The sequence below is a fragment of the Typopeltis vanoorti genome, chromosome 4, assembly GCF_054136105.1.
Source record: "Typopeltis vanoorti isolate ZY-2024b chromosome 4, IOZ_Tvanoo_1.0, whole genome shotgun sequence".
In the NCBI taxonomy this organism is placed as follows: domain Eukaryota; kingdom Metazoa; phylum Arthropoda; class Arachnida; order Uropygi; family Thelyphonidae; genus Typopeltis; species Typopeltis vanoorti.
Window position 1 is genome coordinate 93,640,638 of NC_143552.1, and position 18,278 is coordinate 93,658,915.

General features: G+C 36.2%; 1 protein-coding gene across 2 annotated transcripts in view; it reads left to right on the forward strand.

Annotated features, from left to right (window-relative positions):
- LOC150107501 (guanine nucleotide-exchange factor SEC12) overlaps window positions 1-18,278 on the forward strand; it is a 100,052-nt gene that overhangs the window by 57,640 nt on the left and 24,134 nt on the right. For both annotated transcript variants that reach the window (XM_090391348.1, XM_090391349.1), the window contains exons 5-6: window positions 4,146-4,270; window positions 7,743-7,916. In XM_090391348.1, coding sequence (XP_090247474.1) covers window positions 4,146-4,270; window positions 7,743-7,916 — 299 coding nt within the window. The remainder of the gene's footprint in view (window positions 1-4,145; window positions 4,271-7,742; window positions 7,917-18,278) is intronic.

The window sequence follows — 18,278 nt, forward strand, 5'->3', positions numbered from 1 at the left end:
CTGATTAGTCTATAATTTGCCACTGTAGCCGCAGAATCTCTCTTATGCAAGGGTATTATTTTGCCCCTTTTGCGCTTCCTTAGAACTCTACCAAAGCTGAGACTTAAATTAAGGAACCTAGTCAAGAGACATTGCCAGTGCACATTCCCACCAAATGCAAGCTAATATTCTATCTAATCCCAGAGCTGTATTCACATTGAGATTCTGCAATATCCCAAGAACCTTCACTTCATCCACCTCTGTTCCCACCTAAGTCTCCCTCACATATGCCACGCTTGCAAAGTGGTCACTCAGTAACTCAACTTTTATCAGCTTCTATCACCTCCTGACCATCAGCGCTGATTAATGTTATTCTTTCGTAATCATTCTTCTTCTTACTTGCCACATAGCAAAATAACTCTTTCGGATTTCCCTTAGCGTGCTCAACTAGTTTCTTCTCGTAATCTGATTTTACCTTCGTTACCATATGTTCATGAGTTTGCTAATTACCTTTCTCCTTATATACCCTCCAGCATTTTCTTTTTCTGAAGCTCATGCTTAATGATATTACTCATCCATCTAACTCCTACCTGATTAACTCTCCTTATCTTAGATATACAATTTAATATAGCTTCCTTCGGCGATATAAACATTATTTAAATTAAGGGGATATTAATCCCACATTGTTTTAAAACCGAATAAGAAACTCAGATTGGAATCGGAGAGTTTCATGCCAAATATAGTAAACTATAAAAGTATCGGTGATTACTAGCGTGAGCTAATGCAAGTAGTCCTAGTACGTAGTATAATCTCGGGCAACTCGTTGCAAAGGTAGGTAAAGTTCTGATCGCTATTCTTGGTATTTTCCATAATGTAAAAACACATTTCCTAGGAAATGTATGCTGTTATTATATTATGGTGGGAGGTCACTACCCAGACTGGTTTCAGCCTTTTTTGAGGCTTCATCAGTGAGTAGCTAGACCAAATAGATACCAAAGGGTAAACGAAAAGAACTTATATACTCTGTTATACGAGTTGTCAAACAGGTGCAACCATTAAGTAACTTAATGGTTGCACTTTTTTTTTTTTTTTTTTTTTTGCACCAATGCCAAAAACTCCTTCCTCTTGTTCTTTTCATCATCAAATTTCTGCCATGTACCCTCAAGGGGAGTGTACAGGATATGATAGTACTACATGAAAAATTTACATCATTACTAACTTCCTATCTACAATTTTCCTCCAAATCAGTCCGTTACTTGTCAAGACTCCAACGTTATCAGATCTTATATTTCTGTCGTCTAAGGCACTTTGTATCATATCAATCCACCTATATCTTGGTCTTCCTCTCGGTCATTTTCCTGCCAACCTGGCAGAAAACACTTGTTTTGCTAATCTTTCCTCACCCGTTCTGTTTAAGTGATCATACCACCTGAAATTAGCTCTGCTAATGCATTATGCTTGGGGGGGGATGCTTAAGGGTCAAAGCTGTATAACTGAGAGGAGACCTCCACATAGCCTTTAAAGGAATCCGGAGAACCAACCAGGGCCTCTGACTTAATGTCCATTCCTCACCTTTTCATGGTGCACCCTGTTGGGTATCTACCTGTATACTAAACGAACGAGTATGGGCTGGCAATTTGGGATTTAGCCGACCAAATGGCATTCCTCTTGGCTTAAACCAAAATACAAATTGATGGTACACATTCCTGATACTTCTGGCATTAATATATAGAAACTGCAGCATACCTGTAGGCCCAAACTACCTTTACTTCCTGAATTGACTACCCCCCTATTCAATATTTTTGCTTGAGAGTCGAGATTTGCACTTATTTCTCATTCTCGCACTCATTTGCTTCATGGGTGCCTTCACACCCATTCACCTGTTTCCATCATAATTGCTTAAGTTTTCCTGAATTAGCACTTCAGCATGCTCAGTGAACAAAGTTCTCTAGGCACCTAACACCAAAACCATTTAGATGTAGCCCATCAGCTTTATGCAAATTCTTCTTTCCATCAAACCTATGACCTACTTCAGTTGACCTCCAACCCAATACACAGTTTTGTGGATGACAGCACATTGCACTCCTCACTTTCATTTGATAAACCTTACCTTACATAACTCGCTTCAACCCACAGGACATCAACTACAACTTCCCTTAATTCGAACCTCCAAGCCATCCTCCAGTGGAGCTCAGATAACCTCTTCAACGCTAGTAAAACCCAGTTCTGTCTTATTTCCCACAAAAAAGAACCATTTTCTCCCAGTATTATTTTTGATAACACTCAAATTCCCAGACAAGATGAAATTTCTCTTCTCGGAATTACCTTGACAATAGGCCTCTTCTGGCATAAACACATCCCAACCGTAGCATCCTCAGCTTCCAAAAAACTAGGCTTTCTTTTTCACTCAAGACGTTACTTCACCTCAAAACAGCTGTTAACCTTGTACAAATCACAAATCTGCCCAGCTATCGAGTACTGTTCTCACATTTGGAGTGGGGATCCTAAAAGCTCTCTCAAAATGCTTGACTCAATAAAGAAGAGAGTAATTAGAGTGATAAATGATCCATCTCTTACCAACCCCCCCCCCCCCCCTCCACTTTCACATAGACGTTTAGTCTCTGCAATTTGTATATTCTATAAACATTTCCATGGGAAATGTTCATCTGAAACAGCATCAATATTTCCCGCACTCTGTACTAAGCCCATTGGAACACGTACAGCCGCTGCTGAACCTCCTTCCACAGTACACCTTGAAATCCACAGAACAAATTTCTTTTCCTCCTCCTTCATTCCTGCTACTGCTGTACTGTGGAACAGGCTTTAAATTGAATGTTAAAAAGTTTCTCCTTTCCCATCCCACTACCCATATATGGTACTACAGTACTATAGGTTGACCAACCAACCTTTCGTATATGGGCCCAACATAAAAAAAAAAAAAAAAAAAAAACAGGACATAGGTCCACAAACTCTACATTCCTTCTGTACAACCTGTGTATTCATTTGTTTGCTATCACAGCCTTCCTCCTCAATTTGCCTCTATCATAATATTGCAGGAGACAGAATTTTTACCTTCTCGCTCTTCATTTTTGTCTCGTCCAGCAACTCCTTAACATCCTTCCTCATAGAATACTTCTCACCTTTCAGATCAGTTAGTGCCAACCAAGACAATTAGTTCTTTCACCTTACCTTTTTTTGCATCCAGATGGCATGACTGATATCATTAAATTTTGCTCCAGGGAAACATGCTTTTGTTATACTTTCGTTAAGCACTCCTGTGATCATTGAATCCGTGTAAATAATTATCTCATTATCATGTTTTTCTCGTTTGTTGATATGATTTTGATTCTTACTTCGGACCACCTGCTTCTTACTCTTCTCAGCTCTGCTATAATCTCTTACGCTTCTGCAAATTTTTGATTTCACGGTTAACATTAAAGTGTGCTATTTCCTTATTTACATCTATTACCACTGTATTTCCACTGTCGCTTGTTCAGTATTAATTCTGACATTAGTTTTACTGTCAATACTATCTGCTGCACTAACATTTGCTTTGTTCTTGCTACCTAACTGGCACTTGCTTTTGAAACACTCAGTACACACCAGTTCACCTGTTTGACTCTCCTTCCATAAATCCTTTAATTTTCAGGATGAATCTCTCTCACACACACACACACACACACACACACACACACACACACACACACACACACACAGCAGTGTTCAAAATCATGTAAATTCAAATTTCCCAGTAATGTCTTTGCCACCATTATTGATTAACTGAGTTATTTAGTTACAAATAACTAAATATACGCATGTATAAAACAAAAACTACAATGAGCTAACCTAATATTATTAACTGAAACATGAAAAAATGACTTGTCTTTCAGCAGCAGTAATAACACAACACTCGCAATGCATCCTCTCCCATATTGTGAGAGGTGAAATGTGTTGGTTATTCAGGAACTGCTCCATTCCCACTAAGCATTGCTTATCTGTATTGTTATTAAATATATATTTTTTATTTTTATTTTTTTTTTATTCTGGTTTCTTGAAGTTGTGGTTTCCTCACAAAATTGCTACTTATAATTTCTGTACAAAACAAAATATATGTTTATGTGTGTGTAGATACATGTAGAGATTTTTTTTATTATTATTATTTTAAGATTGTGAGTGTTTCCAGAGATGGGCATGGCTATGTGTGGAACTCAAAAGATGGAAGCAAATTTTGTGAATTAGAATTCATATTACCCAAAAAAACTGCAGATAAATACATTTTTAGGAGCTGTAGGTAAGAATAATTTTATCATATATGCACTTTTTTTTTCTTATATTAAAATTTAATGCATTTATTGGCAGGTGGGAAATACTTTGTACTTTCAAAAAACAATGTATGGACTGGAATTCCTCATTATTTCAAAAATTAACATCTTGTTATCTCACTTTTGCATTAGAGATAGTTACTAACTTTTGGAAAGATGCTTCATGAATGTTGGATGGTGTTATCTTGCTAACTTGTTGCTTAGCAAAAAGTTATTCTTGGTCTCCAGATTAGTCATTCATGCTCCTAATGTATCAGAAGTGTGAATTCTCTGATTTGTGAGGAAGATTTCTATTAAAAATTATTTTAAAAAATTAAGTACATCAAATGTCTAAAATAATAAACATCTAGAACTTTGCTTTGCTTCTCTTTCAGTGCATCTGTGTTACTGTCCAGTGTTGTTCATCAGTACTCGAGCTAGCATTCCTTCTCATTTAAGTTTTGATATGCAATCAGGGTCATTATGAAAACAGCATCATAATATTTCGCATTGTTTGCCTTTGTTTGTGGTACTGGTCATTGTGACATCACAAAGACTACTTTTTTAATATGATCTGATCATTATATCATGAATAAGCCTAGGATTGTTACATTTTGCAAGGCTAACATGTTAGCAATGGCATTGACATTAGGTTATAGTTTATGGGAAATGCAGAGGAAAGTAATTTGTTCTACAGAAGTAAGATGAGTAAAGAGGAGTATGACAATCATAAAGTTGAACCGATAACAAATGGTGACTGATCTATTAGTTTTGACAGATTTTAAGAAAAGTGGAATAATTGCGGAATTCTAATGACTGGGGAATTATTTACAGAAAAAAGTAGAAATTGAGTATCACTGTGACTGTGGAATGGGGATGGAGATTTTAATCATTCTGATAGTTCTCTATTAAACCATATTGAGTTTTTTAAGTTTTGGTAGAACCTCTCCAAATATGTGAGAGCAGTACTCCATAGCTGCAGAGATATAGCATTTATAAAGAGTAAGTAACTGTTTAGATGCTGAGGTAGCTATAATATGTTATATGTTTATTCAAAAAAACAGAACTTTTTTTTGTTTAAAGACGATGCTGTCAAAGAAAAGAGTAAGAATAGTGATTCCTTTTGTGTGAAAAATGAAATAGGATTGAATTGTGGCAAGATTGAATTTGATGAAATTCTTCCATTAAACACCTTGACATAAACATACTACATATTATAGCTGCCTCAGAATCTGAACAGTTACTTACCCTTTATAAATCTTCTCTGCAGTTCTGGAATACTCTCACATGTTTGGAGAGGTTCTACCAAAACTTAATATGGTTTAAGATGTCTGTTGGATATTGATGTGTGCTGATTTGTTTGTTGAACAGTTGCAGAACAAAAGATGCAACTCCTTTTATGTAGGTAGATGTGAGACCCTGCTATGGATAGATAGAATTGTTAATGTTTGCCTTGATAAACATAAAAAAATACTTATGTTGCTATCATTATGGCAAGTCCGGAATCATAGACGACATGCTAAACACCTCCTTCGCACAGGATTAAGGAAGCAGATTAACAATGGTAAGTGCCCTCATCATTGTTAAAATGTTCTGGGTTACTGTTACCATTTATTTGCTCTTGGTTAACTCATAATTTTCTTTTATTTCACTTTCCTGATATGTGCACAACAGTTAGCTATGTCCTTGATGTGGTTATTTAATGAGTCTTGCAATGGGTAAGGTTCCTAAGGAGTGGAAATATGGTAAAATAGTACCACTCCACAAGCATGGTTCCAGGACAGAAGTTTCCAGTTATAGACCAGTCTGTATAACTGCAGTCGTAGTCAGTGTTGGAGAGATGATTAGGAATAGAATACAGGATTAGGTCGATGGGCATAACATTCTTTTTGATGGTCAGCATGGATTTGTAGAGAGGTCTTGTTTTAGTGATTTGCTTGCATTTTATGATAGGGTAACGTGTGTTAGATAGGGGAGAGAATCATATACAGTGATATTCTTGGACTTTGCAAAACTGTTTGATAGATTACCACATAAGTTGATGTATAAGCTACAGAGGATGGGATTAGATAGTATGTTGGTTAGATGGATCGGAGATTGGCTCTCTGAACAATACCAGCAAGTTGTGTATGATGGAGCAGTGTCTCAAGAAAGGAGAGTAACCAATGGCATACCCCAGGGTTCTATTCTTGAACCCCTGCTGTTTAACTTGTTTGAAAATGATATATCATGTGGACTGACTGGAAGTCTTCAGTTGTTTGCTGATGCAAAGTTGGGGAGAATAATAAGTAGCACTGCCAATGTTAATTCCATCCAAGAAGATTTGAATAGACTTTTGACTTGGACAAAGGAATGGGGGTGGGGTGTAGTCTTTAATAATAATAAATGCAAGGTGTTGCACTTATTATTATTAAATTTTGGAGTGCAGAAATATAAGGCTCTGTACTATATCGATGGTGTTGTATTGCAGGAAGGGGATGAGATGCAAGATTTGGGAGTAATGGTTGACAGTAGACTGAAGTTTAGAGGCCATATTGCAAGTGTTGCAAAGACTAGTGCTGCTATGATAAAAAGTACTGTAATATGTAAGGATAAGGAAGTAGTTATGCCACTGTATAAAGCATTGGTCAGACCACATTTGGACTATTGTGCTGAAATTTGGTCACCTGGTTTTCAGTGTGATGTGGAAACATTGTAGAGATCCAGAGATGAGTAATTAAGACAATATCAGGTTTTGGAGTTGGCTATGGAGAGGGGTTGAAGAAATGGGCTCTGAATGATACCAGCAAGTTGTGTATGATTATGTAAGTTTGGTGGATAGGAGGAAAAGCGGTGATATGATAGAGACATTTAAGTTAGTGAGGATTTTATTGGATTAATCCAGATGGAATTATATAGAAGGCAAGAGGAGAAAAACCAGAGGCCATTCCTTGAAGTTGTGTGGGAGTGTAGTGAAGAGGGGGGGGGGTGAGGAGTAGAATTTTTACATGGAGAATTGTCAGTGAATGGAACTCATTACCAGAATGTGGTGATGGTGGTGGTAGCAGTATTAAAGATTTTAAGATTAGGTATGATAAATACGTTGTTGGTTGAATGAGTCTTCTGACTCCATGGAGAGTGTAATAAATATAATACACTATAATGTGCATGAAAGTAGTAGTTTTCAGGATAGCTCTAACATAAAAGTTAGAGCTGTCCAGAGTTTTCATTCCACAAACTCAGGTTTTCCCTCTCTGAAAAACAAACTCATAAACCAAGAACCCAGAGAACATATGTGCATTGGCAAACATACCATAAAAATATGGATGGGAGAATAAATGTATAATTCGTAAATTTCATATTTATTATCCCATTCCTTCTTTATACATTAGACCTAATAGGAGTGATAATAAATGTAAAATTTTGGATTTCAGAATTTTTGCATTACCATTTATTTTCATTACTTTTCTTTTTCATATTTAGGTTTGGAATTGTTGAAGGAAATCAGGAAAATGCCAAGCTTTTCACGACTTTAAATCCAGCAGTACGAAGAAAATCCTCATCACCCTGTTATTTGTGCAAGTGGAATACAAAAAATTTTTTCATCGAAAAAGTGGTTGAAACAGGGTCAGATATGTTATCTGTTATGACTGTTAGGTAGGTTGTATTTTTGTATTTATGTACAGGTGGATTTTACAATAACATATGTGCTGACAGCTTTTTGGTTAAAAAGATCTGGATCCCAATCCCATTTAGAACCTGAGAAACAAAATTTTTTCATAAGTAAATTAGTTGGTCTTATACAGAGTTTGTAAGATTTTTTTTCTCTCAATCTCAGTTCTTGCTTCTGTAAAAAAAAAAAAAAAAAAGCAAACTGGCCAGAGAAGATATAATAACCAACAGGGGGTGCTTAAGGGTCAAAGCTGTATAACTGAGAGGAGACCTCCACATAGCCTTTGAAGGAATGCGGAGAACCGACCAGGGCTTCTGACCTAATGTCCAATCCTCACCTTCTCGTGGTGCACCCTGTTGGGTATCTACTTTGATACTGAACGAACGAGGATGGGCTGGCAATTTGGGATTTAGCCGACCAAATTGTATTCTTATTGGTTAAACCAAAATAAAAAATGATGGTACAACATGACAAAATTTCATGCCGGCTGGGGCGTTGCCCGGTTAACCAAGACCCCGTTGTTTTCGCCAAGGAACCAGGGCGAACAGCGAAAAGTCAGCTACTGGAACAAATCTGAAAACAAACCCCAACTCGTCATCACCAGAGTTAAAGATCGGTACTATCAACGTAAGAAGCCTGAATGGCAAAGAAATGGAGCTAGCTGAGGAATTAGATAAGTACCAGATCGACATAATAGGGGTGACTGAAACAAAAAAGACCAAAACTGGTGAGATCTTTCTGAGCAATAAATACAAAATGTTATATTCAGGCAATGACAATCAAGGAAAAGAAGGAGTAGTATTCAACACAAAATATGAGGCTAATCTTCTTGAATGGCAGTCAGTCTCAAGTAGAGTAATGTGGGCAAATATGAGAATGGGGAACTGGACAATGAGACTTATTTGTGCCTATAGTCCCACAGAAGGTTCTACTAAGGTAGAAGTGGAGGAATTTTTTGACGCTTTAGACAAAGCAACTGACACAATGAAAAAGGAAAAGTTGGTCCTTGTTGGGGATCTAAATAGCAGAGTAGGAAATGATTGTGAGACATATAAAAATATTTTGGGAAAATTTGGAGAAAAGAGCAAAGCTAATAATAATGGCAAATATCTGTTGGATTTCTGCTCAGGACATGGACTGGTTATTACTAACACCATGTTCCAACATAAAAATGTGCACAAATTCACATGGAGAGAAGAGGCTAGGAATAAGAAAAGTCTCATTGACTATGTTATTGTTGATAGTGATGTTTTCTCCCTGGCGTAGGACACCAGAGTGTACAGAGGATTTGAAATTGGAAGTGATCACTATTTAGTCTTGAGCAGGATAAAATTGAATTTCATATTGAAAAGAATAACATGTAAGAAAGTTTTAAAGCGAATAAAAGTTGAGCAGCTCTCAGATGTGAACTGTAGACTAAAATACAGAAAGATTATTGAAAAGAAAATGAAAGAGTTTGAGAACAGGAATCAAACCTTGGAGATTCAGTGGCAAACTCTGAAGAAAACATTGATTGATTCTGCCAGAGAGGCATGTGGTGAGGTTGTGTGCAAGGATAAAAAAATCAGAACTCCCTGGTGGACACAGGAAGTTAAAGAGGCAGTGAAGGAAAAGAAGAAAGCATATCAAAAGTTCCTGGCAAATAAGTCAGCTTTTACTCTTACAGAATACAGAGACAAATGTAAGAAAGCTAAACAGTGTGTAAAACTAGCTAAACAAAAGTCATGGGAGGACTTTGGCAAGAATATAGAAAATAAATATCAAGAAGGTGGCAAAATATTCTGGAGGTTGTTGAAGAAGCTTAGGAATGGAGGAAAGAGTGCTGTAAAAGGAGTTAGAGATGATAAAGGTGACATGAAAACAGGAGAAAAATATATCCTTGAAATATGGAGTAATTACTTTGAAAAACTGCTAAGTGAAACAAGCAGTGATGACAGCACAGTGATAAAAACACACTGACCAGGCATGCAGTCAGGAATACATATCCATACTTTAAGTAGAAAAAGCCATCAAAGGCTTGAAATGTGGAAAGGCAGCAGGAGTAGATGATATTCGACCAGAAATGCTGAAGTATGGTGGTATAAAAGTCTTACAGTGGCTGCACTGCATAGTTCAGAAAGCTTGGACTGAGGGACGAATTCCCGATGATTGGAGTAGAGCTCTCATAGTACCCATATATAAAAAGGGAAATAAAACTGAATGTGAGAATTACAGAGGTATTTCCCTACTGCGTGTTCCTGGCAAGATCTATGCAAGTATACTTGAGAAACGGTTGAGAAGAATTGTGGAAGAAAAGCTTGGTGAAGAACAAGCTGGATTCAGGCCAAATAGAGGCTGTCAGGATCAGATCTTCACTTTACGACAAATAGTCAAGAAAGCATGGGAATATAACAAAGATCTGTATTTAAGTTTTGTCGATTTGGAAAAGGCATATGACAAGGTGCCAAGAGAGAGAAGCTATTCAATACGCTGCAGTTATATGGTGTCAGTGGGGCGTTATATCAAGCAATACTTAGTCTTTATTTGAGTTATAAGTCAGCAGTTAGAATTGAAGGAATTACAGGAAGATGGTTTAATGTTAAATCTGGTGTGAGACAAGGATGTACATTATCCCCTCTGTTATTCATTATCTATATGGATCACATTATGAAGGAAAGTGGTATTAAACATGATATGAGAATTGGAAATGTTAATGTCAGCTCTTTGCTTTATGCAGACGATGTTATATTTCTAAATAAATCCGCTACAAGTTTGCAAGATTCTCTGACTAAATTGAATTACTGTTGTAATAGATGTGGTATGAAGGTCAGCATTAAAAAGACAAAGACAGTGAAAATAGGTAGAATTGTTGAAAATGTCAACTGCGTTTTGAATGGGAAACCTGTGGAACAAGTAAAACATTTCAGTTACTTAGGCACGATTTTTACTGAAGATGGTAAATTAAATATAGAAATAGACAACAGAATCAGCAAAGCTGGGATTGTGGGAAGTCAATTGAATAAATTCATATGGAATAAGAGAGAAATTAGTCGGAACACTAAATTAGCTGTATACAAGACAGTGTTCAAACCAGTTTTAACTTATGGATCTGAGAGCTGAGTTAGAAGTAAAACTTGACCAAAGACTAGAGACCGCAGATATGAGAGTCCTGAGAAAGATTAGAGGCGTGAACAGATGGCATCAATGGCAATATCATATTAAAAATGAGAATATTAGGAAAGAACTTGACATTGTCAGCATCCAGGAATGCGTTAGCAGAGCTAATCTCAGGTGGTATGGTCACTTAAATAGAATGGGAGAGGAAAGATTAGCAAAACAAGTGTTCTCTGCCAGGTTGGCAGGAAAACGACCCAGAGGAAGACCAAGATATAGGTGGATTGATACGGTACAAAGTGCCTTAGATGATAGAAATATAAGATCTGATAATGTTGGAGTCTTGAGCTTGTTCTTCACCGATAGGAAGTTAGTAATGATGTAAATTTTTCATGTAGTACTGTCATATCCTGTACACCCCTTGAAGGTACATGGCAGGAATTTGATGATGATGATGATGATGACAGGTGCAGCAAACTGTGATATAATTAAATGATCTATCATAGAAAAAATTTGGTTTATAAGAAGCCAAGTGACTTGATCATGAAGGCCTAATGAGCTTGAATCATTGATAAAAAAAAATGCCTTCTAAATTCTTGAGACCAGCATGAAGTTGTGAGTTTTCTATCCCTGCAGAAAACTTCATCACATTTTCTCCTGGCTAAATCATCAACATTTTGTTCAGACTTTACCATTGGATCTTTGAGGTTTGGTTTTTTATTATTATTAGACCTGAAGAGAGTCAAGGACTCATCAGGAGAAGCCATAATCACCCACACCAGCTGTCATACCTTTCTTAAACTCATTCACACTAGAGCACTCACCAATGGCTCTAGAGAGAAATCTAGTTCTTACCCCTTTCTTAACTGCACACAAACTTAACTTCCAAGGATATTCCCCATGTCCCCTCCCCACCTTCCATATAATGAAAAATTTTATCAGCTGATATCTATAATACCCTCTGAAAAGTGTAAACACTTCTGTCATATCACTCCTTTTACTTCTGTCTACTAGTGTCTGCAGTCCACATACTCTCAATCTATCTTTGTAAGCTACATTCCATAATCCTGATACCATGTTTGTAACTCTTCTTTGTAGCCTTTCCATTCTTTATCCCTTTGGAACCTAGGAGACCAAGTCTGTGCACAGTAGTCCAAATGCAGTTGTAAAGAGGTAAAATGACTTCCATATCCTTGCATGTCAACATTCATTTCAACATCGCAATTATCCTCTAAGTTGTATTTGCAATTTTTGTTATGTGACCTTTAAACTTCATATTTCAATCCACCATACCTCCGAGATTTCTAGCATTTCAGTTACTCCAAGCATAATCCCACCAATAAAATATGCTCTTGGATATTGCTTCACACCAGAGTGCTTATCTTTACACTTACTAACCTTGTATTATCATCCATTATTGTCACTCACACTTCCAACCTATTCAAATCACTGTAAATTCTGTATATGAGTGGAATCTCTGATTGCCTTGTTTATATTTACATCATCAGCAAACAGAAAGTCTCCTGTAAGCCCCTTTCCAATATCAGTATATAGATGAAATAACAACAGTCCAAGGACTGATCTCTGGGGCACACTACTGATCACCTTAAATCTGGCAGATTCACATCTCCCATATACCACTTTCTGATACCCATTTGTTAGCCACCCACTTATCTAATCCTGCATTCTTTAGACATGCAACAGCCTTTTATGTGGTATCCTATCAAATGGCTTAGCAAATCGAGGCAGTATCATAGTGTATCTATTCCCTTTATCCAGCTCGGCCGGTAACATGGTTATAAAATGAGCAAATTACTTGGACATGACCTCCCTTTAGTAAACTCATGCTATTCATTACAAAGTGCATTTTGTTTGTCTGCTTATTTCTGTATGCAAGTTCTTACCAACTGCTTTAAAATCTTTACAATCTGCATAGATACCATTAGGTCAATAGTTAGACATCAGTCTTTGCCATGGATGATAATGGGATTATCATCCATTCTTTCCATCTCTATGGAATCTTTCCTGAGCTAAGACTCAAATTATACAAACATGCCACAGGCTTAGCCAGTTCAGCTGAGCATTCCTTTAGCACACATTCTTATAACTCATCTGTCCAAATTACCGTAATCTTGTCTGCGTTTGCAACAGCCCTAGAACTGCCTTCTCATGGACATCTATCTCTTCATCTAATGTTGTGGTGGCACTGTGCACTATTACATATACCGGGTTGGTAGATCTTGGTGAACTAAGAAGCTATGACTACCTCATCTGCTTCAGATTATCTTTTCAAACTCTTGAGTGTACAGCTCACCTCCCAAAACTGCTTGACTTGAATTGTTTTTAAAAGTTTCCTATATTTTTCTTTTTCACTGTTGTACTCATTTTTATCCTGCTCAAAACAAAATGATCACTTTTTTTTTTAATCTGAAATTCCCTTATATGGCATGAAGATAACAATGTCAACAGTAACATAATCAATGTGACTTTTCTTCTTTCTTATGTTTCCTCTCCATGTGACAATATTTTTAATACTGACTAGTCCAAATCCTGAACAAAAATCCAGTAGGCATGTACTATTAGATTTGCTCTCTTTCTATATTTTTTATAATATATCATTTTTATGTGGTTAGGTTTCATTTGCTACTCTGCTATTTAGGATTCCAACAAGAGCCAGTTTTTTGAAATAATTATTAATATGGAATAACTTATGTGACTTAAGTGAAATGTATTACATAGTATAAAATTTTCACCCTAGTATCTAGAACATCTTCAGTATGGCTTTCATATTAAACAAGTAGAAATAGATAACTGGAAGACTCAACATTGAAAACACCCATGTCACATACATAAGCTACATGACATAACCGACTAGCTTGGTCTAAAAATACCCTACCATCCTAACTGCATAAATTGAAAAGAGATAAATTATCATTCAAGTCCTCCAGAGAGTTGGACTCATCAGGAGAGGCTGTAGATCACTCACACTGGCTGTCCTACCTTCTCTTAAGCTCATTCGTGCTAGATGCACTCACTAATTCAATAGGCAAACTATTCTACTCAAATTATTCATTTAAAAACTATTGACTATGGAACATGTGGAGAACTATTTTCGATAGGACAGATAACTTCAGACCATTTCTATTCAGATTTGAACAGTAAAGCATTGTATAAATGCTTGATAGAGATGCATGTTCTGCTTGTTCAAACTGTTGAGGTTTATTGAATTTAACATAATATGTTCATCACAATGAACAACTGCCAATCTATCTTTTTTTTGGCCATGTGGTGCCACAAACAAAAACTTATCCTTTGCTGAGTTCAGAAAAGCATTAATCTTTTTAATTAATGATGAGAGGACACCTGAAGGCCAAATGGATCTAAGCACTTTGACTATTCCTTTAGAAACAGTCCTTAATATAAGGAATTGTAGCATAATGGACTGCCTCTTGGGAGGTAGGTGACATAACTTATTGAAGTCATTAATGATGAAGGTGAACTTAATTTATTTATTGAGACAGCAGCGCTTCAGTAAAGAACAAAGAGCTAGCTCAATGTACAGTGGGTTTCTTTCTAAAAGAAGCTGAGAAGTAAAGGCTACCATCTGGCTCATGAAGAAGAAAGAAGTCAAAGGCAATTATGTTATTTTGAATTATAAATATTATAATTTCTACTTTATTGGGCTCTACAAAGAATAAACTTCTGCCTTTGGCCCACCCAAAGTGTAGTTATTCCTTATGTCACAACTTAACTAAATTCCGTTCACTACATATACAAGTTAACATTCGTTTTCCCTTTCATGACCATAACTTATTAAACAACTAATTACTAACAATTTCCTGTAAGCATTTCCTTCATTACACATACAAATTCCAGTTGTAAGCTTCTAAAACATTAACAAAATTGTGCCTACTTACATTAACCTTTACATCCACAGTCCAACCAGTTTGAACAAAAACTTCAGCTAGGTTAGCTTGACCTTGCATCTTCATCATAGGTTACAATCGTTGCTTGGCCGAAGTGGCGGTTCTTGCTATAGAAGTTTCTGGGAAAGTTAGGTTTACTTTTCTGTCGGAAACTGCCAAAATTTCCTTTCCGACCGTAAATAGTCGCACTCTCCTAGCACGTCCATGCACCCACAGAGGAGCCTCATCGAAAAATGGCCTCGCCTCCACACACACTGGAACACTGTCCTGTGGGAAGGAAAACTTAGAACCTAAAAATCAAGAATCCTGCTGGTCCATCTCAGTCTTCTTTTATATATCTTCTCTAATCATTAGTTACTACATTATAGTTTTCAGGATTATCCGCCAGCATGATGATGTCACTTCGGCTCACTCTGATTGTGGGCGTGTATTTTTATGTTCACAAGACTTTGTGAACATTTGTTTTTGCTTAGTCATCGTTCTAATCTGGGTTAATCCCCTCTTTTCCATCTTACAACTCAATAGTTTGGATTTAGAATATATTTATTTTTGTTTGAGTTGTTTACTATCTGAAATTTCGTTGTTTGTCCTAGTTCCATGGTTAAATCTCATTAAATATAATTTAGTTAGTTATATCTCAGATTGGTAGTCCATCCTCATTTATTCAGTATCTGGATATCTATTTTAATGGACCTTGCATTGAGAAGTTGAAGAGTAGAGAATTCATTAACTCCAGTCATTTCTCCAGATTCATTACAGGCTCCTCCCAGTTATTGCTATTATTGCATGGGAACTTCCACGTAGTCCAAAGACTCATCATGAGAGACCCATACAATATATCTTATGCCTCTCCTGGAATGCATTGCTTGAAAAAGCACTCACAGCACTCTAGTAACTCATTTCACTTGTTCACCACTCTTCCGGCAAAATATCTACTCCTCTCTCTCTCTCACACACACAAGCTAACACACTTATACTCAATTTCAAAAGACAATGACCCCCTTGTTTTGCTCCCAAGTGCTGAAATCTTCCTGCTGCATCAATCCAGTAAAACCTTTAATCAAAAATAAATCCATCATCAAATGCCTGACATTTACCCTCAAGGGGTGTACAGGATATGATAGTACTACATGAAAAATTTACATCATTACTAACTTCCTATCTACAATTTTCCTCCAAATCAGTCTGTTACTTGTCAAGACTCCAACATTATCAGATCTTATATTTCTATCGCCTAAGGCACTTTGTACCGTATCAATCCACCTATATCTTGGTCTTCCTCTTAGTCGTTTTTCTGCCAACCTGGCAGAAAACACTTGTTTTGCTAATCTTTCCTCACCCATTCTGTTTAAGTGACCATACCATCTGAGATTAGCTCTGCTAACGCATTCCTGAATGCTAACAATGTCAAGTTCTTTCCTAATATTCTCATTTTTAATATGATATTGCCATTGATGCCATCTGTTCACACCCCTAATCTTTCTCAGGACTCTCATATCTGCGGTCTCTAGTCTTTGGTCAAGTGTTTGTTTTACTTCTAACTCAGCTCTCAGATCCATAAGTTAACACTGATTTGAACACTGTCTTGTATATAGCTAATTTAGTGTTTTGACTAATTTCTCTCTTATTCCATATAAATTTATTCAGTTGACTTGCTACCATACCAGCTTTTTTGATCCTCTTGTCTATTTCCATATTTAATTTACCATCTTCACTAAAAATCATACCATAAGTAGTGGAAATGTTTTACTTGTTCTGTAGGTTCTCTATTCACAATGCAGTTGACATTTTCAATGATTCTGCCTATTTTCTTTGTCTTTTTATTGCAGACCTTCATACCATATCTATTACAACAGTTATTCAATTTAGTCAGAGAATCTTGCAGATTTGTAGTGGATTTATTTAGAAGTATAACATCGTCCTCATAAAGCAAAGAGCTAACATTAACATCTCCAATTTTCATATCAGGTTTAATACCACTTTCCTTCATAATGTGATTCATATAGATAATGAATAACAGAGGTAAAAATGTACATTCTTGTCCGACACCAGATTTAACATTAAACCATCTTCCTGTACTTTCTTCAATTCTAACTGCTGACTTACAACTCGAATAAAGACTAAGTATTGCTTGATATAATGCCCCACTGACACCATACAACCGTAGCGTTTTGAATAGCTTCTGACAAGGCACCTTGTCATATGCTTTTTCCAGATCTACATAACTTAAATACAGGTCTTTGTTATATTCCCATGATTTCTCAAGTATTTGTCATAAAGTGAAAATCTGATCCTGACAGCTCTATTTTTTTTTTTTTTTTTTTTTTTAATCACTGTGCTGTCATCACTGCTAGTTTCATTTAGCAATTTTCAAAGTAATTACTCCATACTTCAAGGATATCTTTTTCTCTCGTTTTTCATGTCATCTTTATCATCTTTAATTCCTTTTTACAGAACTCTTTCCTCCATTTCTGAGCTTTTTCAACAACTTCCAGAATATCTTGCCACCTTTTTGATAATTATTTTCTATGTTCTTACCAAATTCTTCTCATGACTTTTATATAGCTAGTTTTACAGGGTGTTTAGCTTTCTTACTTTTGTCTCTGTATTCTCCAAGAGAAACAGCTGACTTATTTGCCAGTAACTTTTGATATGCTTTCTTCTTTTCCTTCACTGCATCTTTAACTTCCTGTGTCCACCATGGAGTTCTAATTTTTCTATCTTTATAGACAACCTCACCACATGCCTCTCTGGCTGAATCAATCAACGTTTTCTTCAGGACTTGCCACCGAATCTCCAAGGTTTGGTTCCTGTTCTCAAACTCTCATTTTTCATTGAATAATGTTTATATACTTCAGTCTGCAGTTCATATCTGAGAGCTGCTCAACTTTTATTTGCTTTAAAGCTTTCTTACATGTTTTTCTTTTCAGTATGAAATTCAATTTTATCCTGCTCAAGATGATTTAAAAATAACCAAATCACTGCGAAGAGAAATCTCCAGAAATCTTTTACATTTTAACTCTTGGATGATAAAAGTATCAATTACTTTTATTTGCAAAGAATAAATGAAAATTAAAAAAAATGATGATTTAAAGATAGAATGGAATAATTTAAAAAATGTATTAATAAATGCAGCAACAGAATGCCTGGGAACAAAAAGTAAATTGAAGAGGAGACAGGGAATAAGAAACTGGGATGAAAACATTGAAGCAAAAATGAGATATAAGAAAGAAGCATATGAACAATGGATAAACACAAAATTGCTAGAAGCAATATAAATTCAAGAGAGCAATAGCAAAAAAACATGTCGAAAAAGGAATAAACATG